Genomic DNA, 24,512 nt, shown 5'->3' with positions numbered 1-24,512 from the left:
TACTTGGTAGTGCTGCAGTTTGCTCTTGATACTTTTGAGCCTGTTCCTGTTTTCTTGTTTTCCAGGCTGTTCCAGTTATCCTTCCTGGTTCCTGCTCTTGATCCTGCTTTCCATTTTCACTGATTCTTCTGGCTTCAGACCACAGACTGGTTTCTTCAATTCTTCTGGCTTCAGACCACAGACTGGATTCTTCAATTCTTCTGGCTTCAGACCACAGACTGGTTTCTGCAATTCTTCTGGTTTTGGGCCACGGACTGCTTTCTATAATTCTTCTAGCTTCGGACTGACTATTAGCGATTCTTGGACTTCTGATTTTGGACTGAGTTTGGACATTTCTGCTGACATCATCTCTCTCTTCCTGATCCATATTCAAAGAGACGAATGGAAAACGGCATTTAACACTCGAGATGGGCACTACGAATACCAGGTAATGCCGTTTGGTTTATGCAACGCTCCTATTTTTCAAAACATGATGAATGAGATCTTCCATCATCTCTTATACAGTTCAGTGGTTGTTTATTTAGACGATATCCTCGTATTCTCCAAGGATCTACAAACTCACCGCCAAGATGTCATCAGAGTTCAACGTCTCTGAGACAAGTTGTATGCTAAACTGGAGAAATGTACTTTTGAGGTAGAAAGTTAACCATTCCTCGGCTACATAGTCTCTCATTCTGGTTTCCAAATGGATCCAGAGAAACTCCATAGTATTCTGAACTGGCCTCAGCCTGTTGGCCTGCGGGATCTACAACGCTTTTTAGGGTTTGCTAATTATTACCGAACATTCGTCCATAATTACGCAAAATTAGTTGCTTCACTCACAGCTCTGACCCGTAAGGCTGCAAATCCAAAATCATGGCCCACCATGGCCGTATCGGCCTTCCAGCATCTTAAGACTGCCTTCCTTCAAGAACCTTGTCTTTGACACGCAGTTCCTTCTTGACCTTTCATAATCGAAGTGGATGCCTCTTCTGTGGGGGTAGGGGCAGTACTTAGCCAGCATTCTACGATGGGTACTCTACACCCATGTTCGTTCTATTCCAGCAATTCTCTCCTGCTGAACGTAATTATGGAATAGGCGATAAAGAGCTCCTAGCGGTAAAACTTGCATTTGAGGTGTGGTGGCCTTGGCTCGAGGGAGCGCAACATACCATCACTGTGTATTCGAATCATAAAAATTTATAGTATCTGCATTAAGCTCAACGACTGAATCTTCGTCAGGCCCGCTGGGCCCTTTTCTTCACCCACTTCGACTTTTGCCTTCGGTTACTGGCCCACTGCCAAAAATCTTAAAGCAGATGCTTTGGCTCATTCCTTTGTTCCTGAAGACATGGAAGAGCCCCCTTGTCATATCATCGATCTTGCTTGGGTCATACTTTCAGCGACTACTACCATACCACTGGGCATGACCGTTGTACCTCGCCAGCTCCGAGTCACAGTTCTGCAATGACCCATGACGCCCGGACTGCGGGTCACCCGGAAAAGCTTGTACCTTAGCATCCTTATAACGATATTATTGGTGGCCCACGATCCGACGTGTCGTCAGCAATTATGTAGACTCCTATCCGGTCTGCACCCAGCAGAAGCCTCTCGCAGGCCGACCCTGGGGACTCCTACAACCCCTGCCAGCACCCACAGAGCCTTGGTCGCACATTGCCACGGATTTTGTGGTAGATCTCCCTCCTTCAGATGGTATCACAGTTATCTGGACTATAGTGGATCGATTCTCAAAAAGGACACACTTTGTTGCTCTACCAGATCTTCCCTCCGCTCCACAATTGGCGCAACCTTTCGTCCAGCATGTCCTCCGCCTCCATGGTCTACCCCAGCACATTGTTTCAGATCGTGGAACTCAGTTCACGGACAAGTTTTGGAAAGCCCTTTGCAAAAAGTTTAATATTTCACTGGATTTTACTACGGCTTACCACCCACAGGCCATTGGACAAGTGGAGAGGACTCACCGAACCCTTAAACAGTTCTTGCGTAGCTATATCAATGCTCGACAAAACGATTGGTCATCTCTGCTGCCCTGGGCAGAATTTGCCTTGAATTCTCATGTCTCATCCGCTACTAAGATGTCTCCTTTTCACTTAGTTTATGGCCGACAGCCTCTTCCTCCACTGTCAGTGCCATTAGCAGTACCATCTCCTGCGGCTCAACTAAAAGCTCAAGAATTACATTCGCTCTGGAAGGAAACGACTTCTCCAAGAAGCTGGTCGTAGGGCCAAGAAAATGGCAGATGCCCACCGGAGACCAGCACCTCAGTTTAGATCAGGGGAGAAAGTCTGGCTCAGCACTCAACATATCCGTTTGAAACTTCCTTCCATGCGCCTTGGTCTGTTTTCAGTTCTTCGACGCCTGGGTGCTGTTACCTCCATCTCTACGAATCCACAATTCTTTTCATGTTTCGCTCCTGAAACCCTTGGTACTCTCCTGGCCCACCAGGAGACAACCAGAGCCACAACCAATAGCCTCTGACGAGGATATCATCTACCAAGTTCAAGATGTTCTAGATAAGGAAATACGGTCGTAAATGGGAGTATCTCCTTGCTTGGGAGGGTTTTGGACCAGAGGAAAACTCTTGGGAACCCGCTTCCAACATTCTAGATAAAAATCTACTTTTTCAGTTCCACGCTTCTCATCCCGAGAAACCTAAACCTCCTGGGAGGGGGCATAGGAGAGGGGGGTACTATTGTACTGGCAGTGCGTTGGCATCGCCGAGGCCGGAGAGCCTTCTCTGCTTTCGGCGTTGGTGCGGGGCCGGCGGCATGTGGGGCACCGGTGAACCGCTGAGGGAAAACCTCCGTGTTCTTCGGACGCTGGTGCAGGATGCTGTTAGCTCTGCCCCTAGCTGCTTCCTGCTCTGGACGTGCGCGCATCAGCTGTGAGGAATTAAAGGGCTCGAGGCAGGAAGCAACGGCTGGCTCCCTGCTGACATCAGAGCTTTTACTTTTAAAACAAAGAACAAACGTTCCTCTGGCGTCTTGGCAACAAGTTTGCCTTGTTATTTGGTAGTGCTGCAGTTTGCTCTTGATACTTTTGAGCCTGTTCCTGTTTTCTTGTTTTCCAGGCTGTTCCAGTTATCCTTCCTGGTTCCTGCTCTTGATCCCGCCTTCCATCTTTACTGATTCTTCTGGCTTTAGACCACAGACTGGTTTCTACAATTCTTCTAGCTTCAGACTTTGGACTGACTATTGGCGATTTTTGGACTGCTGATTTTGGACTGACTTTGGACATTTCCACTGACATCTTCTCTCTCTTCATAAAAGCCACCTAGATTAGCCTCGTCTTCCAACGGTAGGGACCTGCAGGGGTTTGCCTTTTCAGGTTGTCAACCTTACCTCGGGCAAGGGGTCCACACTCTCGCCTGGCGTCATTACAGGTGCAACATTAACTAAATACAGAGTGGAAATAAACAGTGCAAAACGGTCATATTATGCCAAAAAAATTCATGATGTTAAATTCAATCCTAAGGCCTTTTTTTCAATTGTTCAAAGCTTAACTTCACTGACTCCCCACAAATTAGTATTAAGTACTGAAATACTGCTTACAAAATGTGAGGATATTGGAAAAATGTTTAAAGAAAAAAGATTGCAAAACTAACTTCATCATTTTTAAAAACTCACATTCAAAAAATCAGTCTTCCAATAGACATTGAAGATCTTAGTCATCCTTTGAAACAGTGAGCACTACTGAAATTGTTTCCATTCTGAATAAACAAACCTACAAATCATCCTTGAGACCAGATTTCCCTTAAGTTCTTTAAACAATGTCCAGATGATATTGCCCCAATAAATCACCGAAATAGTAAATCTTTCTCTTACTGAAGAATCGTTTCCAAGTCCTTTAAAATGTGCAATCATTAAACCTATTTTAATACAAAACAAAAATGATCCCTCAGACTTTAATAACCTGAGACCCATTTCGAATCTCCCTTTCCTTGTGAAAATTCTTGATAAAACTGTTCAAAAACAATTATCGGATTACTTGGAAAACCACAATATTCTATATTCATCACAATTTGGTTTTCGAAAAAATTATAGCACTGAATCATTACTTTTAGCTTTATCTGACACTGTACTCAGAGGTTTTGATAATGGTGATTCTTTTATACTTGTTCTTTTAGACTTATCAGCTGCATTTGATACTAATTTGTGGAAAGTCAGTGAAGTTAAGCTTTGAACAATTGAAAAAAGGGCCTTAGGATTGAATTTAACATCTTTATTTATTTAAAATCTTTTCTATACCGTCGCTAAGTTATATACCATCACAACGGTTTACATGTAGGCACATATTTAATGTAGGTAAAAGTGTACTATATTACATTCTAACAGGTGCCGTCAAAGGTTCGGTTACAAAATATCATTAGACAAAATAATTTTTAGAGAAGAGGGTCATGACCGAGTGTACTGAAAGTACTTTTACGGGTAAACGTATCATACATAGTGTTATCAATATGCTAGTTGTGATGTGGGGTTCGTAGACTACTCTACTGTATTGTCCTAAGTACTGTGTGTCGGTGCTTATCTGCTTATTCCTGAATAATTTCTATTCTCCCATCTCCTTGTAAAATGCCTATTTAAAAAGCCATGTTTTTAAACTTTTCTTAAATGCCTTGAGATCACTTTGTAAACTGATCTCTGGAGGCATTGTGTTCCAAATTGTGTGTCCTGCTAATGATAAGGCCCTTTCCCTCACTTATTTATTTATTTATTTATTTTAATTTTTTCTATACCGGCAATCGTGATAACATCACATCAAGCCGGTTTACAATAAACAATGGGGTAATAACCGGAACCAAGAACAAATATGTAATATACATATTATAAATGCAGTTACAATAAACAAGGAAACATGCAACTGGGAGTAAGAAGAAGAAAAGATAGTAACTTTAACATGGTGTATAAACCTGTAGAAGGTAAAGTTTAAAAAAAAAAAAAAAAAAAAAAAAAAAAAAAAAAAAAAAAAAATTAATTGTATAATTTACAATGAGTTGTTCAGTTCAAAAATGCAGTTTTTAATAATAAAGAAGAAATCATAAGTAATGAAGATACTGGGTGTTTATAAAGTTTAGAAGAAGATTATCAGGATGGTTATAAAGAAAATTGTTGCTTGGAATTTGAAAATCAGAGAGAATTATTTTTAGTCTGAGTCTGGGAAGGCTTGTTTGAAAAGCCATGTTTTGAGTCTTTTTCTGAATGTTAATAAGCAGGGTTCTTGTCTAAGTTCCGTTGGTATGGAGTTCCAAAGAGTGGGTCCTGCTGTGGAGAAAGCCCTATCTCTATAAGTTATGTGGAAGGAAGTTTTGGAGGGCGGTACCTGCAGAGACTCTTTGTAGTACTCTCTTATGGGTCTGGAGGAAGTATGCTTTATGAAAGGGATTTGTAGGTTGAGAGGAGCGATTTGTTGGATGGATTTATAGATTATGGTGATTGACTTATAAAGAATTCTGAAATGGATTGGCAGCCAGTGTAAATCTTAAGGATCGGGGTGATGTGCTCTCTTCTCCTTGTATTTGTTAGAATTCTAGCTGCCGTATTTTGAACCATTTGTAGCGGTTTGGTATGTGCTGATGGGGTACCTAATAATAAAGAATTGCAATAGTCTAGCTTGGAGAAGATTATTGCTTGTAGGATAGTCCTGTAGTCATGAAAGTGGAACAGTGGTCTTATTCTTTTTAGAACATTCAGTTTATGGAAGCAGTCTTTAGTGGTTTGATTTATGAAAGCTTTTAGGTTAAGCCTATTATCGATTATTGCGCCCAAATCTCTTACTTTTATTGTTTGTAGATTAGTTGGAAAGATTGAGGGGGTGTGGCTTATTTCAGATGATATGAGAAGAAGTTCTGTTTTTGAGGAATTTAGGATTAAATTCATACTGGAAAGGAGGGAGTTGATTTCTTGCAGACAATATTCCCAAAGATCGAGGGTTTTTTTTATGGATTCTTTGATTGGTATCACAATCTGGACATCATCTGCATAAAGGTAGTGTTTAAGGTTCAAATTATTTAATAGATGGCAGAGAGGGAGGAGGTAGATGTTAAAGAGGGTGGGAGAGAGGGATGAACCTTGGGGAACTCCTTGAGATGAAGGGTAGCATTTAGATTCTTTACTGTGTATTTTTACCTTGAAGCCTCTATTTTTCAAGAATGAGTGGAACCAGGACAGTGCAGAGCCTGTTATGCCGATGTTCAATAGTTGGTTAAGGAGCATGGAGTGGTTAACAGTATCAAAGGCGGCTGAGAGGTCCAAGAGAATCAAAAGGTAGGACTGGCCTTTATCTAGGCCTAGGATGAGGTAGTCTGTTAAGGAAATTAGTAGAGATTCTGTGCTTAACGATTTCCTGAAGCCATATTGTGAAGGGTGGAGAATTTTGTGGTCTTCCAGGTAGTCTGATAATTGAGAATTAACCAATTTTTCCATGACTTTAGCAATGAATGGGAGGTTTGAGATAGGGCGAAAGTTGGAGGGGTTGTCTGGATCTAACTTTGGGTTTTTAAGAGCGGTTTGATTGATGCCATTTTGAGGTCGTCAGGGTAGAGTCCTTTAGATAAAGAGCAGTTTATTATGTCTGCCAGAGCTTTGGATATGGTGTCCGGAATAAGGAGGAGTAATTTGGAAGGGATTTGGTCTAATGGGTGTGTCGATGGTTTCATCTTTTTCAGTATTCTAAGGATCTCAGAAATTGTAATTGGTTCAAATGAATTGAGTGAGATGTGTTTGTTATGGTGTATATATGTGCTGTGTGAGGAAGAAGTATTGGGCGAATTTTTAGAAAGGAGGTTAGCTATTTTGTTGTTGAAGAAGAGAGCGAGCTCCTCTGCTTTTTCTTGTGCTTTGTTAAATGGAATGTCAGGAGTTTGGATTTGAGTTAAATTAGAGACGTAGGTAAAAAGGGCTTTAGCATCAAAGATCATATGATGGATCTTATGAGCATAGAAGTCTCTTTTGATTTTTTGCAAGGAATTTTTGTAGTTGTGGAGAGCAAGTTTGTAGGTAGAAAGGGTGGACGCTGAAGGAGATTTGCGCCATTTGCTTTCTTTCCGTCTGAGGGAAAGTTTTAGATTTTGTAGTTCTTCATTAAACCAAGGTTGTTTTTTTGGAATGTTGTGTTTTAGTTTTTTTGTTATTAGAGGACAGAGTTTATTAGCTGCAGTTTCTGTAATATTATTCCATGAGTGAAGTGCTGAATTTGGAGAGGAAAGGTCCATGTGGGGTAGTTCTAAGACTAGGTGGTTGTGGAGGTCCTCGGATGCACAAATTTTCCTGTAGGAGAATTGTTGAGGAGGGGCGGGGTGCTGTTTTTTTTGTGCCAGTGTGATGGTGGTTGAGATTAGCGAGTGGTCCGACCAGGGTATTGGTTTGCAGATCGGTTGAGTTGAATTAGCAATACCAGAATTGGTGAAGATAAGGTCCAATATATGACCTGCTTTATGGGTGGGTTTCTTGATAATCTGATTGAAACCTAAAGCAGACAAGGCGGTAATGAAAGTTTTCCCATTTGTAGATAGAGATGGATTGTTGACATGTAAATTGAAGTCACCAAGTATAATTGCTGGAGAATCTAAATTAATGTGGGAGACTATTAGTTCCAGAAGAGGAGAGGCATCTAAGTCAAGAAGGCCTGGGGGAGCATATACAAGAAGGATTTGGAGATGGTTTGATTTGAAAAGGCCTGTTTCCAGTTTGGTAGAAGAGTTAACAGAGTATTGGGTGAAATTCAAATCTTTTTTGGTAGCAAGAAGAATTCCTCCACCTTTTCTTTTCTGTCGGGGAATGGAGAAGAAGTCATATGAATGAGTAGGTAATTGGTTAATTAGAGCAGTGTCTGTTGATTTGAGCCAAGTTTCTGTTATGGCGCAAACGTCTGGATTTTCTTCTAGGAGAAGATCATTGAGAATGGGGGTTTTCTTAGTGATGGATTGTGCGTTGAATAGAAATAATGAGAATAATGTTAGTCCAAGCAATTGTGTAAAAGGGGAAGCCATGATGGGGATGAGGGCTTTATAGGTGTGAGGATGAGAAGTCCCAAGATAATTACTAATTGCATTGTGTCTTCTGTGATGAAGAATCGGAATTGGGAGACCGCGGAGCATGATGGTTAGAGTATGTCAGAGGTCTAATTGTTATTGTAGAAGAGTAATGTTAGAGATCTGCTATGTGAATGGTGTAGAGAGGTAGGAATATTCACGGTGGTTGATTGTGATTGAGGCTTGAGTGAGAGGTGGAGTATGATTGAGGGTAGCTTGTAGACTTAGAGAGTAGATGAGTGAATTAAAGAACTGGTAGTTGAAGATGAGATGTGGATGTTCAGGATCAAACTTCACGTGCTTGTTGAAAGCTGAGTGCTTGGAGGTTGCTGTTTGATGCTGGTTGAAAGCTGAGTGCGGTAGTACACTTTTCTGGACGTTCTGCAGTGTAGGAGCAGGAACTAGGGTTGTAAATGGGCCTTTGATAGATTTCAACAGCTCCGAGTTGGAGGGAGCGATTGGACTCTCAATGATGTGGGGTGGGGAGATTGACCAGCTTGAGAACCTGAAGGGCTGAGCCGTATCAGGTTCCTATATAGGGGCTGTCCTGCGGGGCTACACTAAGGGGCACACAAAGGGGCAGGCCCCTTTGTTGTGCTCCTTCGGTGCGCGACGCAGGCGCGCGGCGCCTGGGTAGCAGTGAGTTTAAATGTCCCTCTCAGCGTCTGATAGGCCGAGATCAGAAAGTGGGCGGGACTTCGGGCTGACGTCGGCAGCGTGATCGGTGGCCGGATTCGCCGGGGGCAAGGGAGAATCGAATGGCCTTACCCCGACGGGTCTGGGCGCCGATCGCGCAGGCCTCTCTCCTCTCGATCACGGCAGCAGCGGCAGCAGCAGCAGCGGAGGTCCGTAGATGTTAGCAACGGCGCCTGGGGAGCAGTGAGTTTAAATGTCCCTCTCAGCGTCTGATAGGCCGAGATCAGAAAGTGGGCGGGACTTCGGGCTGACGTCGGCAGCGTGATCGGTGGCCGGATTCGCCGGGGGCAAGGGAGAATCGAATGGCCTTACCCCGACGGGTCTGGGCGCCGATCGCGCAGGCCTCTCTCCTCTCGATCACGGCAGCAGCGGCAGCAGCAGCAGCGGAGGTCCGTAGATGTTAGCAACGGCGCCTGGGGAGCAGTGAGTTTAAATGTCCCTCTCAGCGTCTGATAGGCCGAGATCAGAAAGTGGGCGGGACTTCGGGCTGACGTCGGCAGCGTGATCGGTGGCCGGATTCGCCGGGGGCAAGGGAGAATCGAATGGCCTTACCCCGACGGGTCTGGGCGCCGATCGCGCAGGCCTCTCTCCTCTCGATCACGGCAGCAGCGGCAGCAGCAGCAGCGGAGGTCCGTAGATGTTAGCAACGGCGCCTGGGGAGCAGTGAGTTTAAATGTCCCTCTCAGCGTCTGATAGGCCGAGATCAGAAAGTGGGCGGGACTTCGGGCTGACGTCGGCAGCGTGATCGGTGGCCGGATTCGCCGGGGGCAAGGGAGAATCGAATGGCCTTACCCCGACGGGTCTGGGCGCCGATCGCGCAGGCCTCTCTCCTCTCGATCACGGCAGCAGCGGCAGCAGCAGCAGCGGAGGTCCTTGGGTTAGTCTTGCTGTTTTAACTGAAGGGATAGTTAGGAGTGCTTTATTTGCTGATCGAAGATTTCTGTGTGGGACGTGGACCCGTAATGCTGTGTTTAGCCAGTCTGATTTCTCATCATGAATTAGTTTATGGATGGTACATAGGGTTGTATTTAATTCTGTGTTCAATCAGTAACCAATGTAGTTCCGCTAGGGTTTCGGTTATGTGGTCCCTCCTCCTTTTTCCGGTTAGTATTCTAGCTGCTGTGTTCTGAAGTATTTGAAGTGGTCTTAACGTAGTATTTGGTAGTCCTAGCAGCAGGGCATTACAGTAATCCGTGCTGGAGAAAATTAGTGCCTGTAGAATTGTTCGGAAATCATTTTGAGTTAGTAGTGGTTTTAGTTTTCTGAGTACCATGAGTTTTGCGTATCCTTCCTTTACTTTTAGTGATATGTACTGTTTTAGATTGATTTCAGGGTCCATTATTATTCCAAGGTTACGTACTTTTCCAGCTAGTTCAATTTTCTGGTTGTCTTTGAGGATTATTGAGGTTTGGCTGATTTCAGTATTTTTCCGTTCTAGGTGTAGAAATTCTGTTTTATCAATATTAATAACAAGCTCCATTTGTGTCAGTAGTTGTTTTATAATGCTTGGGTATATGTTAGCTAGATTTAATGTTTCTCTATTGTGTCATCTATAGGTAGAATTAGTTGGATATCGTCAGCATAAATGTAATGTATAATTCCTAGTCCTGCCAGTAAGTGGCATAATGGCAGCATGTATATGTTAAAAAGGGTCGCAGACAGGGCTGATCCCTGCGGAATGTATTTTACTTCAAAGATTGTCTGAAATCGGTATTCATGGAAGTGTACTAGAGTGGTTTACTTCATTCTTATCTGAGAGATCATATCAAGTTCAATTAAATTAATGCTTATCTAATAAAACTACTATCAAATCAGGGGTCCCTCAATGGTCTGCATTATCTGCAACCCTTTTTAATATTTCCCTTTTACCACTCTGCAAATTATCAGGATTAGGTATAATTCATTATATCTATGCTGATGATGTACAACTTTTAATTCCTATTAACACCACCCTGGAAGACACCCTTAAAGAAATTGAAATTTATTTAAATTCAATCAGGCAACTTTTATCACATATGACATTTATTTTAAATAATCATTCTGTTCAGTAGAGAATCTCAGTTGAGTAAATCCTTCCATTTTAATACTGACTTCATGCAGATTGAATCCTCCAGTCAAGTACGCGATCTTGGAATTTTAATTGATTCCGATTTTAGATTAGAAAGAGATATAAAATGGAAAACTAGGGACGGTTATTTTAAATTGCAGATTTTAAAGCGGCTTAAGCCTCTTTTAGATTTTAATGATTTTAGAACTGTATTACAATCTTTACTCTTTTCTACCATTGATTATTGTAATGCTTTACTTCTCAGTTTACCTGGTACCCACCTAAGACCATTGCAACTTCTTCAGAATGCAGCTGCGAGACTTATGTGGAATAAAAAATTTGACCATATTACCCCAACCCTGATCGCTTTGCACTGGTTACCCTTAAAGCAAAGAAGTGAAAACAAAACACTATGTATTCTTTTCAAATCCATAAATTACAAACAAACTGAATGGTTAAACACATCGTTGCATCTTCATACACCACAAAGAAACCTTCGCTCAGCTAATAAAGGACTTTTGTCAATACCATCAATCAGAACGGCATATTTATCTAAAGAGAATGAACTCTCTCAGTCACGGGTCCCAAATTATGGAACTCTTTACCAGATTAACTAAGGTTACAAAAGGACATCAAATATTTAAAAAAAAAAAATCTTAACACATTACCATTCAGAAATGTGTATGAAATATTGGCAGAGAATTGATCGCCTCGTTTGATGGGTCCTTCGCTAGCTTGTTCTTCCTTTTTTAATTTTAATTTTATATTGTTTTACTTGTTTTTACTTTATCGATTTAATAGTTTTATTTTATAAAGTTGAATGTAATGTATTTTTTATTTATATTTTTACAGAGTAGTTTTTATTATATTATTTTGTTTGTACCTCTTATCTATTTATGATTTATTGTACACCGTCTAGATTGACAGTATATAAAATAAAATAAAGTAATTGAACCACTTGCTCACAAGCAGGCAGTGCACTGCCTCTGGACTCCGGGGCTCATGAGCGAGGTGCCCACTTGGGAGCGAGTGCCCACTTGGGAGCGAGTGCCCACTTGGGAGCGAGTGCCCACTTGGGAGCGAGTGAATGCCCACTTGGGAGGGACATCCAATCTGCCGTAACTCAGTGCCATCTGACCCTGATGGCAGAGAGTCCCTAGTGGAATAGGTTCCTTGTATCAGCCATACTACACACTGTCTAATCGGGAAGAACTCTCTCCTCCTTGGCTCGGCTACCCCTGCCCAAGCAGTGACAAAATGTAAGTACATGGAAACATCTGTAAGTAATTAACATTAAAATGCTAACTGCAAACCCAGTGATCAGGGTAGGAGGGAAGTAAAAGGTAGCAGCTGCAGCACAGGAAATAGGAGCCAAAAGGGACGAGCAGAATCAGTGTCCCAGGGCACAACTTCCCCACATGGCAGGAACCACGTCCTCCCCCCCCCCCATTGCCCCCATCATTCAAATCCCCAATGGGGGTTGCTGTACCTCTCTGGGATGCCCTGAACCTCCCAGTCTTCTCCTTTTCTCCACCCTCTGGCTGGCCTCCTGCATCAGGATCCCCCAGCATCCTCTGTCCATGTCGTAGCACAATGACATCACTGCTGCGACAGCTCATCCTGATGATGCCATGCTAACATGGCGATGCCATCGCCACGTTGCCAAGGAGGTACAGGACCACAGCCTTGACACCAGGTAAGTGCACGGCCAGCCAACACTCTCCCCCCCCCCCCCCCCCCCCCCACCCCCGGCACCGCATCTTTACCGCACCCCCTCTCAACTTACAAATAGCTCAATGATTGCAGTAACAGACCTCTGCATCGCGCCATGCACCTGCGCTCCTTTTGGAATGCTGCAATCACCTGGTTATTAGGTGTCAGACTGCACAATGACTGACTCCTCTCTCCAGAGGCTGTGAATGCTAGCTCTGGCCAAGCCAGGACAGAAAAGCTGGAACATGAATTAAACCCAGGTCCTTCAGCACAGTAATGCACAGTACAATCACCAAACGTGTTTAATTCAAAATCTTTCATTTTGTATTTTTTTTCTCTCACCAACAGTAAATCACATTTTACATTCTTTCACACAGTGGTACTTCTGGGTTTTACAGGATCATTCCAAGCAACTGCTTAAGAAAACAGTTCTCATAGTATACAGTAACAGTAAATAAAATTGTGGATATAAAGCTAGCAAAAAGATTTTTAGGCAATATATCTTGTTGATGTACCCACCTGTACATATTTTCCAATCACCTTAATGATCTCTAGATTAAATTGCTTCACTGGTGCTGCACAAAGGTCAATATGACTCAGAAGACTGTAGATGATCTGCAGTAAAGATTGCTGCATGCCAGACAACCCTTTCTCTAATAGCTAAAAAAAACCCAAAATGAAACAAAATTATTTAAGCAGGATGAAATATTCACATAAGATTTGCCATACTGGATCAGTCCAAGGGTCCATAAAGCCCAGTATCCTGTTTCCAACAGTGGCCTATCCGAATCACAAGTACCTGGCAAGTATGCAAACATTAGATTAATCACAAACTACTATTGCTTATTAATTACTGTAACAGCAATTTTCCTTTAGGAGCTTAACCAAACCTTTTTTAAACCCAGTTACACTAACTGCTATAACCACATCCTCTGGCAATGAATTCTAGAGCTTAACTATGCGCTGAGTGAAAAAGAATTTTCTTTGATTTGATTTAAATAAGCTGCTTGCTAACTTCATGGAGTGCCCCCTGGTCCTTCTATTATCTGAGAGAGTAAATAACCGATTTACATTAACTTGTTCAAGTCCTTTCATGATTCTGTAGACTTCTATCATATCCCACCCTCAGGCATCTCTTCTCCAAACTGAACAGCAGTAACCTCTTTAGCCTTTCCTCATAGGGCAGACGTTCCATGCCCCTTATTTTGGTCTCCCTTCTCTGCACTTTCTCCAGTGCAGTTATATCCTTTTTGAGATGTGGCAACTAGAATTGTACACAGTATTCAAGGTGCAGTCTCACCACAGAGCAATAGAGGCATTATGACATCCTCCGCTTTATTTTCCATTCCCTTCCTAATAATTCCTAACATTCTGTTTGCTTTTTTTTTTTTTTTTTTATCGCCACAGCACACTGAGCCGACGATTTCAATGTATTATCGACTATGATGACTAGATCTCTTTCCTGGCTGGTAACTCCTAAGATAGAACTTAACATTGCGTAACTACAGCAAAGGTTATTTTTTCTTATTATGCATCATTTTGAACTTGCCCACATTAAATTTTATCTGCCATTTGGAAGCTCAATCTTCTAGTCTTGCAAAGTCCTCCTGCAATTCATCACAATCGACTTGAGATTTAACTACTCTGCATAATTTTGTGTCATCTGCAAATCTGATCACCTCACTTGTTGTATCCTTTTTCAGATCATTTATAAATATATTAAAAAGCACCAGTCCAAGTACAGATCCCTGAGGCACTCCAAGATATCAAATGCATAAAAGCCTGTACAAATTGGACCTGGTAAATTATTCTCATCTAAAAGAAACTAACCAAAGGACTTAGTTTAGGTTTAATGATCATTATTAGGACCCCTTCTGTATCTAATGCTGAACACTCATGTTCTCAGCTGATGACAGTGACAATACATCTATCTACCAGAGATGAGAGAATAACAGTTTTCTGCAATAGCTAAATTTAGTACAAAAACTTGCCATTAAAGAGATACAACTAAGCTGAAGTACTTCAGCTTAGTTGACTCAAAAACTGGCTAGCTTGAATGTTGCTGGTATAAAGCCCTCAGATAGACTGAGACCACCTTCAAGAAAAATTTGCTGTATTGTGGGGGTACAGCAACTTGCACCTTTTTAGTCCCCTACTGAGCATAAGAGGAAAGAAAAATGTGGCCTTACCTGCTAATTTCCTTTCCTGGAGTCCTACCAGACCAGTCCACACCAATAGGTTTTGTTGCCTACCAGTAAATGGAGACAGAGAAGAACTAGAAAGCTGAACTGATTATATAAGGTCCCAAGTAGCCTGCAGTTTTCCAGTATTTCTGTTTTCAAAGTAACAAACAACCTCTATCCCTCTGATGAGCAGGTGAGCTGGGAATTGACCTTGACTGAATTGAATCTTCTCCAAACAGAGGTGAAAAAACCAAACAGGTAAGTTCAACATTAAACACTTGTACAGAAATGGGGATAAAAGATAAAATCTGAACGGCTATACATACTAAAGCCCATAATATGGGAAGTAAAATCCTGGATCTAGAAGCAGGCATGGAAGAGGCAAACTTGAATGTAGTAGCTCACATGGAGACATGATACAAAGAAAACCATGACTGGGATATAGTTACTCCAGGCTACAGCCTATTCAGGAAGTCAGGATAGGATGAAGGGGAATGGCACTATATATATATGAAAAATATTAAAGCAACAGAACTGCAGGGCTTATGAGGAAAGGAGGCAGCACTGTGGGGCAATCTGGAAAGAGGGACTGGAACACCCATCTAGACTGGTATGATACACAGACCTCCTTCACAGGCAGAAGTGAACAGAGAAGGGCGAGCCTATTCCAAAGGGAAGGGCTCAACCTTAACTAGGGTGTAACCAGGCTACTGGCGCTAACCTTCAAAAGGAGATAAAGCATGGTCAGAGGTAGATATCTTCAAAAGATACTAAAATAATAGAGGAGTCAGGGCATCCCGATAAAGAGGTTCCAATAAAAGCAATTGTAGCTCACGGGTCTATAAGTAAAGAACCACATGAGTAAAAATATTCTAAAATACCCTTCAAATGATAAGCAGATTGTTAATACCAATAGATGGGCCTGGGACCTTTTGCTGCTGTGGCCTGGTACTGATATCATAGTGCACACAGACTGACATTATGGGCAGGGTGTTTGTTGGGATTGGTTACATCTACTCTGTTCATTACTATTTCTTGTTGCAGTTGAATGCTGAAGGAACCATGTATTCAACTTGCTGGTTTGTATTTTGATGTTTTATTTGGAAAAGCAATAAAAAATTGTTTTCATAAAAATGTCTATGCTAATGCCAGAAGTCTAAAAAGTAAGATGGAAGAGTTAAAATATATAGCACTAAAGGAAGTAGACATAATTGGCATCTCAGAGACCTGGTGGAAACTGCTATATCATGGTACAAATTATTTTGCAATGATAGGGTGGATTAATCGGTGGAGGAGGGGAGAGGGGTGGCACGTTATGTTACAGATGGCACAGAGTCCAACAGCCACTTCCTCTACAAGGTGGACTTCAGGCACCTTAACTGGGAGGCTAGCTTTTTCTACTGGATTCAGTCAAAAACCAGACTCTGGATTACATAAGAACATAAGATTATTATTGGTCCTTTGAGCCCTGTGTTTTGGAGTGAGAGGATACTTGGAAATATCTCCTGTGAGAAAAAGCTTGCTTCTTTTGGAATCCAGTCTGGAACCTTTGAAGAGTGGATGGCAGGCCAGCAGAAGAAGAGAGGCTTGAAAAACAGTTCACAGATCCTTGATGATGTCCCAAAGTTTTTATTGTTCAATCATTAAGCTTTTATTGCACATCTTTCCTAAAAACTAACTCTCAAAGTCATGGTACTTTGCAGGTCTCAAAGGCAATATGATGTGTGTGGCATGGCACTTAAATAACAGAAGCTCTCAATGAAATATCTAATATATACATAAGATGCATCTCATATTCCTCCCCTTTAGTCATATGTGAGTTTATTTCTTCTTGCCTTTTTTGAGGAAGAAACTAAACAAATGTCTGCATTTCATCTTGAAGGGTATGCAAGTACTGGACCATATTAAGACCTAGATTAATCAAATTGCTATAAATATTGCAGAAATAGCACCCGTGATAAAAAATGGACGTGGCTAGGCTAATCTTCCTGCTACTGCATAGGTATTTTCTGCAACGCGTGATAAATTTATCACGCCCCAAATTATTTTCACATCGCATGCCGAAAAGGTTTTATTTATTTATTTAATCGTGAATGGCGGTTCGGGCTGCTGAGAGAGGGAGAGAGACACTCTGTGGAGGCTCACATATAAGTTAACTATTTATACCACTATAAGAGGGGGCACTAGTAACTTGGGGTGAGGTAGGTTTTGGGGGCAGTTTTACATGCACAGACATAGGTACGAACAGCACAATTTCCATCAGTGAAGATTTTATATGATTTGGAGTGATGAAAGGTAAAGGAAGAGTAGATTTGAACAATATACTCTCTATCTAGCTTGACTGCAGTAGATAGAGAGTGCATCAAGCTAGGTAGAGAGAACATTGTACAAATCTACTCTTCTTTTACTTTTTATCACTCCAAATGACAGTATATCTTCACTGATGGAAACTGTGCTGTTCGTACCTATATCTGTGCATGTAAGATTGCCCCCCCAAAACCTACCCCACCCCCCAAACCTCATCCCGAGTTCATAATGCCATGTTAACCGACCCTCATTTCCATTTACTCCGCCCAAACTTCTTCCACTCAAATACTAATTTTAAATTTATCGCGCGCGTTACGACATTATCACGGGCTTTAGGCCTTAAAGCACATGATAAAGTTCTAATACAATTTGATAAATGATCCCCAAAGCTGGTAGTCCAATATGTGTGAAGAGCACATAGTATTCTGAAAAGACCACTTCCCAATAAGGCCCAAAATCTCAGGCTCACAGTCTGGTTGAACTGATGCATGCACTTTAGGTTCTCTGTACCTTTTAACAGCAGATTTGTCTACTATGCTCTGTTATTGGAAACGGGTATGGTCAAATCCAGGAGCTGTCTAGACATCATACTTTGTGTTTGCCTTCTTATTCACAGGAAGCACTGTATGTAGGTGTTCCCATATCCTCTTCTGAGTGACCCACAAGAAAAGCTAAACAGGCACTGCTACCAACTCTTTAGGTATACCACTTCAGGCAGACAAGTAAATGAGCCTTGGGTTCTCCTGAGACCGCAAAATAAAATAGAACAGCTTTAACCATTCTCTGAACAAAATGAGAAAGGAAGTGACCTCTAGTGGGGAAACATTTCCTATTAATTTCAGGGAAGGTACCAAAGGGATGTCTGGAGAGGAGTCCTCTTTAGAGTGACTCTCAGAAAATGATTCATTTAGAGATCAAAAACTCTTTAAACTCTAAGCGCTCAATGGGCTGAAGAGGACTTGGGGAATAGGATGGGATGGCCTAGGTACCACAGATGCAGATACAGATAGTATATGTTTAATAGTAAACCTGTCCAGAATCAAGGTGGTGATGCCCATTTATACAACTGCTTATGTCAAGACGTTCAACTCCACCATTGACGTGGTTATGGTTGGTGCAAGACAATCACCAAACTGATGTTGGAATTTATGTGCCTGGTGCCTTTGGTGATGTTAACATTTTATTTATTTAGTTAGTTTTAGCTCAAGGTGAGTTACATTCAGGTACAATAGGTATTGTCCTGTCTCCACCTGAGGCAATGGAGGGTGAAGTGACCGGCAAGATCACAAGTGGTGGGTTGCTCAACACATTCATAGGCATCAAGTTGTTTGATCTATGTGTGTCAATGCCTTTGAGGGATGGATCAAACATCTCCATGATCATGTCCAACTAGGAAATGAACCTGAATCATAAGCTTGGCATAAGCTTAGTAAGAGATCAAATATCCCTAAAGGCCAAGTGGAGGTACAATTTGAAACCGGTAAAAAGCCCCTCAGAGATTGGTACAGTTCAGCCTTGAGGTCTGGAACGGGTAGATGTGAACCGGTTATTTACTCTTTCGGATAATAGAAAGACTAGGGGGCACTCCATGAAGTTAGCATGTGGCACATTTAAAACTAATCGGAGAAAGTTCTTTTTTACTCAACGCACAATTAAACTCTGGAATTTGTTGCCAGAGGATGTGGTTAGTGCAGTTAGTATAGCTGTGTTTAAAAAAAGGATTGGATAAGTTCTTGGAGGAAAAGTCCATTACTTGCTATTAAGTTCACTTAGAGAATAGCCACTGCCATTAGCAATGGGAACATGGAATAGACTTAGTTTTTGGGTACTTGCCAGGTTCTTATGGCCTGGATTGGCCACTGTTGGAAACAGGATGCTGGGCTTGATGGACCCTTGGTTTGACCCAGTATGGCATGTTCTTATGTTCTTAGCATGAAAAGACATGTGATTCTCAGGCTCAGCTACTTCAGAGTGTATAGCAGCTTCATCATGTCTAACCCTTAGCACATGCTAACTGACCCATGATTTGAATCCTTCAAGCCACTGTGATGACTTGAGCACTGGGAGTGTGATCTGTCCCTATTCTAGGGTCTACCCTTGAAGGTGTCAAAGCAAATGAGACCATTTCAACAAGGTATGGCTACTAGTGTAGGTTGGCTCCCCAAGCCTTTTTTTGGGCTTGGAGATGAGCTCCTGTGCTGGTCAAAAAGATGTGGAGCCTCTCCTCCTGGGCCCAAACCATTCTTGATGACATTTTTATGCAGACATTGAGAACTATGTCCATGCACTTATAGCATTCAGCATGATGATCCATCAGGGTCATCTTCTACAAGGACTTCATACACCTTTTGAATCTCATGGTTTGCTTCTCAGCCATGATAGAAAAAATCCAAGTAATGACAAATCAAAAGTGGAAAATATAAATTAACCAAATATATGAATCACCAGCTATAAAATACTATAAGAATCAAAAGTCATCATGAAACAGAGAACAGGGTTCACAAACATCTTAATTTATATGATATAAAAAACTTCTCACATGTATTTTTGAACTGGTAAGTATTTTTTAAAACTGTTTTTTATACGTACATAAGGAAGAGCTCATATGAATGTTGGAATCTCATTTAATCGGTCAGCAAAAAGAGCATAATCACTGTGTAATCATAGCTCTCCCAACATATTTATATTGAACATTTAAAGATCACATCAGTATAACGAAAAACTGTTCAATATAAATATGCTGCGAGAGCTATGATTACACAACAATTGCTTGTGTTGGTTTTAGTGACTGATAAATGAGATCCTAACATTCTCATGAGTTCCTCCTTATAAATACAAAATGAGTTTTAAAATAAAAAATGCCAGTTCAAAATATGTGAGTGGAATTTTATATCTCAAATATTAAGATGTTTCATCTGTATTTGTGAGCCCTTGATCATATTTGATTCTATAGTATAGAATTAGAAAAAAAAAACTACAGCAGAACTGAAGCTGTGACTTGCATGTTGAGCAGTGCCAATAAAGAAATAAAACTTTGAATTTGCAAAAGGTCTATATAAAAAAAACCCTAAAAGGGGAAAATGACTCACTAAAAACCCAATGTATGTAAGAAAAGTGGAAAAAAAAAAAAAGCCAAAGCCACCCACAGACTAAAATGGCAGTAGAAATGGTTTGGCAAGATGTTCTCCAAAAATGGAAAACTGAGGTGCAGCAGGTCCAATGGCACATGGGAAATCTCTGTATATGCTCCAGGGTCGGATTTAGGAATAGGTAATCTAGGGTGCGAAATTCTGAAGGCACCCTAAGAAAACCAGTCTCCCTCTACTACTTGCTGATTGCCAGGGTTGAAACCTGTCACCCCCAGTCCTCTTGACTATGGGTGCCATAATCTTAAATCCGGTCCTTATATGCTTATGACCTTCAGCAAAAGCTCTAAAAGAATCCTCCATGCTAACATGCTGCAATCTGTGTGGCTCAATGGAAAATAATTTCTCTAAGCACCCGAGTCTCAGGGCCTTGTGCTCAGCCATACTAACTGCTTGACAGATTGAAAGAAAACATGGGAAAATCAAAGTAAAGATCCAAACTACAGATATATTTTTTTTACTCTGTCCTTTCTCCTTTTTACCATCTTCCATCTTTGAAATCCATATTTAGTTGATTCTGTGGAACTTTGCCAGGTCCAATTAGAAGGAGCACCAGTTGTTGGCCTTTAGGGGCCCACACAGCAGCAGCAGTCACTTTCCCTCCCCCTCTCCCAGTCTGAGCAAATTGCCTCTATGGTGCCGACCCAACAATGTGTGATGTTTAATACAATCTTTTAAGTTCTAATAACTTCCAGGGTGCATTTAAATTTAGCAGATTTTGAATCAGCTAAATTGAATAGTTTGAAAAGTTTAGATTAATTTCTCAATGCTTAAACAAAGATTGTTATGTTACACTTTCTCTCTCTATGCAATTTGATTTAATGTACTAGTCTGCTATACATAATATTAAAATGACAAATTATTTGCCTTGCTACAAACTATTAATGAAAGAGAGGCTATATACCATATTATTCAGATAATGAATACATTTCCAAAAAAACACTTTACCTCTGCAAGGTAAGTTACAAGATTGAAAGTGATATCAGAGAAGGAGTCATGCAGGTATCTACAAACTACATTGATCCAGTTGGAACAGTCTCTGGAGTAGCTGTGAGTACTGTACAAGCTCATCATATGAGCTAAATTGGCAAGAGTTGCAGACTTCTCCTCTGCACAAACCTAAAAAAACAAAACAAAACAAAAAGAGCATTTAAAAGAAACTGCATGTAGCTGAGGTCATAAAATGGTTGACCATATAAAAAATACTTAAAGCAAGTTATTTTTCAGTCTAGCAGAGAAACACAAACATATCGATCATAGCTAACAATACAGTGCTAAGCCCTTAAAAAATTGCAAAGTATACATTTTCTCAGAACATGGACAGTGTGAAAAAAACGTTTCTCTGCTTATTGCAAAGTATACATTTTCTCAGAACATGGACAGTGTGAAAAAAACGTATTCTCATGCAGTTGACAAGTACTTGTCAACTGCATGAAAAGGTGCAATTTGTCTCCACATTTGGACATCAATAGAAAAGCTAGGAAGCTGATGAGAAAGCATCAGCAGTTCCTTAATACTAACAAAAAAAATATTTTGGGGACCAATATATGAAGTATTGATGTTGCAAGTCTTTTAGCTACCAATATCCAGAATTTATTTATAAGAATTATGTGTAAAAGTGCTTCAGATTTAGTTTAATTTTGGAAAATAGTTTTAATATAGTGTAAGTTTCATTTTACTTCACATCCCTACAGTCAAAACTGATAGGTGCTGGGCAGGGATAGATTTGGTCCCCTGCCGCTCCTAGGCACTGGTTCAGTGTCTGTGTCATACCCTCCTCCCCGATACTGGTAAACTGTGGCTCCAGCAGTAATCCTCAGGCACTCTTAGCGCAGGAACTAAGTCTGCACTCATAGGTCAAGCTCTCCCTTGGCATGGAAGTTGAGAACAGATGGGGCAGGGTTTGTGAACACAGGCTTAATCCCCATAGTCTCTGCACTTTGAGGATAGCCGCTGGATCAGAGGTTTGGGGGAGGAAGTGACAGTGCTGGCGGCAGTGGGAGGGGCACGGAAATTTGCCATCCTAGTAAGCTTAGTGCTGGGTTGATAGGGAATGTAACAGACCATTAGCGAAAAGAATGAACATGACAATACTTTCTAGAATTCACCATCCTCTCCTCATGGCAGCATGTCTAAAGCTAATCTATGGTAGGGAGGATTGCAGTAGCAGAGCTCCTTTGACAAGGGTGTATCTCTATCTCACCCTGTTTTCACTGTAGCAGCCTAATTATATCAGCAGCAACCTAAAGGAATCAAATTTACAACAGGAATTGATATTTTAGTGCCATTACAAAATTCTGCCTTCAGCTTGTACCTTGTTTCCTCACATTCAGGGCCAGCGCGTCCATTAGGCGAACTTAGTCGGTCGCCTCTGGTGCCAACTCTTGGGGGGCGCTGAAGAGCAGGCAGGTGGTGCCGCAAATGGAGCCGCTCGCGGCAAAGTGGAGTGGAGATTAGTCGGGCTGCAAGCAGCACGTGCTGCTCACAGCCCTGAGAAGCAAACAGTGGGTGGGGTAGGAGTCGGGCCCGAGACCAGAGGGGGCGGCGCGAACCGGGGGGGGGGGGGGGGCAGTTGCAAGGCAGAAGTCACCTAGGACACCCACTACCCTTGAACTGGCTCTGCTCACACTTCAACCGTGTTCTTTGGACTCACATGGTGAGGCTCCTGGCATTCCACAACAGTGAAGGACACCACTTTTCCTGCATATATGCATGGTAGGGACAGTTTCCAATTGCTGGCAGTGTTGCAAGGTACGCACGTATCAGGTAGCTAATTTTCAGTTTGAAAATTACCTACAAGAATGAATGCATAAAGGCTGTGTACTATTTCTGTGGGAGGCTGATCTGGGTAAAATTGTACATGAAGTTTTGATACAAAGCACAGCAGATAGGTTAATGAGAGGCCTACAAACTAGGGACTACGTTAACCTGAAGACTGGAGGGTGACTAATGTAAAAAGGGCTCCAGGGGCGATCCGGGAAACTACAGACCAGTTAGCCTGACTTCAGGGCCGAAAAAATAGTGGAAAGTGTTCTAAACATCAAAATCACAGAACATATAGAAAGACATGGTTTAATGGAACAAAGTCAGCATGGCTTTACCCAAGGCAAGTCTTGCCTCACAAATCTGCTTCACTTTTTTTGAAGGCGTTAATAAACATGTGGATAAAGGTGAACTGGTAGATATAGTATACTTGGATTTTCAGAAGGCGTTTGACAAAGTTCCTCATGAGAGGCTTCTAGGAAAAGTAAAAAGTCATGGGATAGGTGGCAATGCCCTTTCGTGGATTACAAACTGGCTAAAAGACAGGAAACAGAGAGTAGGATTAAATGGACAATTTTTTCAGTGGGGGAGTGGGCAGTGGAGTGCCTCAGGGATCTGTATTGGGACCCTTACTTTTCAATATATTTATAAATGATCTGGAAAGAAATGCGATGAGTGAGGTAATCAAATATGCGGATGATACAAAATTGTTCAGAGTAGTTAAATCACAAGCAGATTGTGATAAATTGCAGGAAGACCTTGTGAGACTGGAAAATTGGGCATCGAAATGGCAGATTAAATTTAATGTGGATAAGTGCAAGGTGATGCATATAGGGAAAAATAACCCATGCTATAGTTACACAATGTTAGGTTCAATATTAGGTGCTACCACCCAAGAAAGAGATCTAGGCGTCATAGTGGATAACACAATGAAATCGTCGTTTCAGTGTGCTGCGGCAGTCAAAAAAGCAAACAGAATGTTGGGAATTATTAGAAAGGGAATGGTGAATAAAATGGAAAATGTCATAATGCCTCTGTATCGCTCAATGGTGAGACCGCACCTTGAATACTGTGTACAATTCTGGTCGCCGCATCGCAAAAAAGATATAATTGCGATGGAGAAGGTACAGAGAAGGGCGACCAAAATGATAAGGGGAATGGAACAGCTCCCTTATGAAGAAAGACTAAAGAGGTTAGGACTTTCCAGCTTGGAGAAGAGATGGCTGAGGGGGGGATATAATAGAGGTGTTGAAAAGCATGAGAGGTCTAGAACAGGTAGATGTGAATCTGTTATTTACTCTTTCAGATAATAGAAAGACTAGGGGGCACTCCATGAAGTTAGCATGTGGCACATTTAAAACTAATCGGAGAAACTTCTTTTTCATTCAACGCACAATTAAACTCTGGAATTTGTTGCCAGAGGATGTGGTTAGTGCAGTTAGTATAGCTGTATTTAAAAAAGGACTGGATAAGTTCTTGGAGGAGAAGTCCATTACCTTCTATTAATTGAGTTGACTTAGAAAATAGCCACTGCTATTACTAGCAACAGTAACATGGAATAGACACAGTTTTTGGGTACTTGCCAGGTTCTTATGGCCTGGATTGGCCACTGTTGGAAACAGGATGCT

At 41.5% G+C, this 24,512-nt stretch overlaps 1 protein-coding gene across 11 annotated transcripts in view; it reads right to left on the bottom strand.

Moving 5' to 3' along the window:
• FRYL (FRY like transcription coactivator) overlaps positions 1-24,512 on the bottom strand; it is a 978,233-nt gene that overhangs the window by 122,876 nt on the left and 830,845 nt on the right. For all 11 annotated transcript variants that reach the window (XM_029588005.1, XM_029588013.1, XM_029587996.1 and 8 more), the window contains 2 exons: positions 21,070-21,240; positions 13,005-13,145 (listed from right to left, as the gene is read on the bottom strand). In XM_029588005.1, the coding sequence (XP_029443865.1) occupies positions 13,005-13,145; positions 21,070-21,240 (312 nt within the window). The remainder of the gene's footprint in view (positions 1-13,004; positions 13,146-21,069; positions 21,241-24,512) is intronic.

The sequence above is a fragment of the Rhinatrema bivittatum genome, chromosome 1 (genome assembly GCF_901001135.1).
Source record: "Rhinatrema bivittatum chromosome 1, aRhiBiv1.1, whole genome shotgun sequence".
NCBI lineage: Eukaryota > Metazoa > Chordata > Amphibia > Gymnophiona > Rhinatrematidae > Rhinatrema > Rhinatrema bivittatum.
The sequence above is the reverse complement of the archived record's forward strand: the minus strand, read 5'-3'. Positions and strand labels throughout refer to the sequence as shown.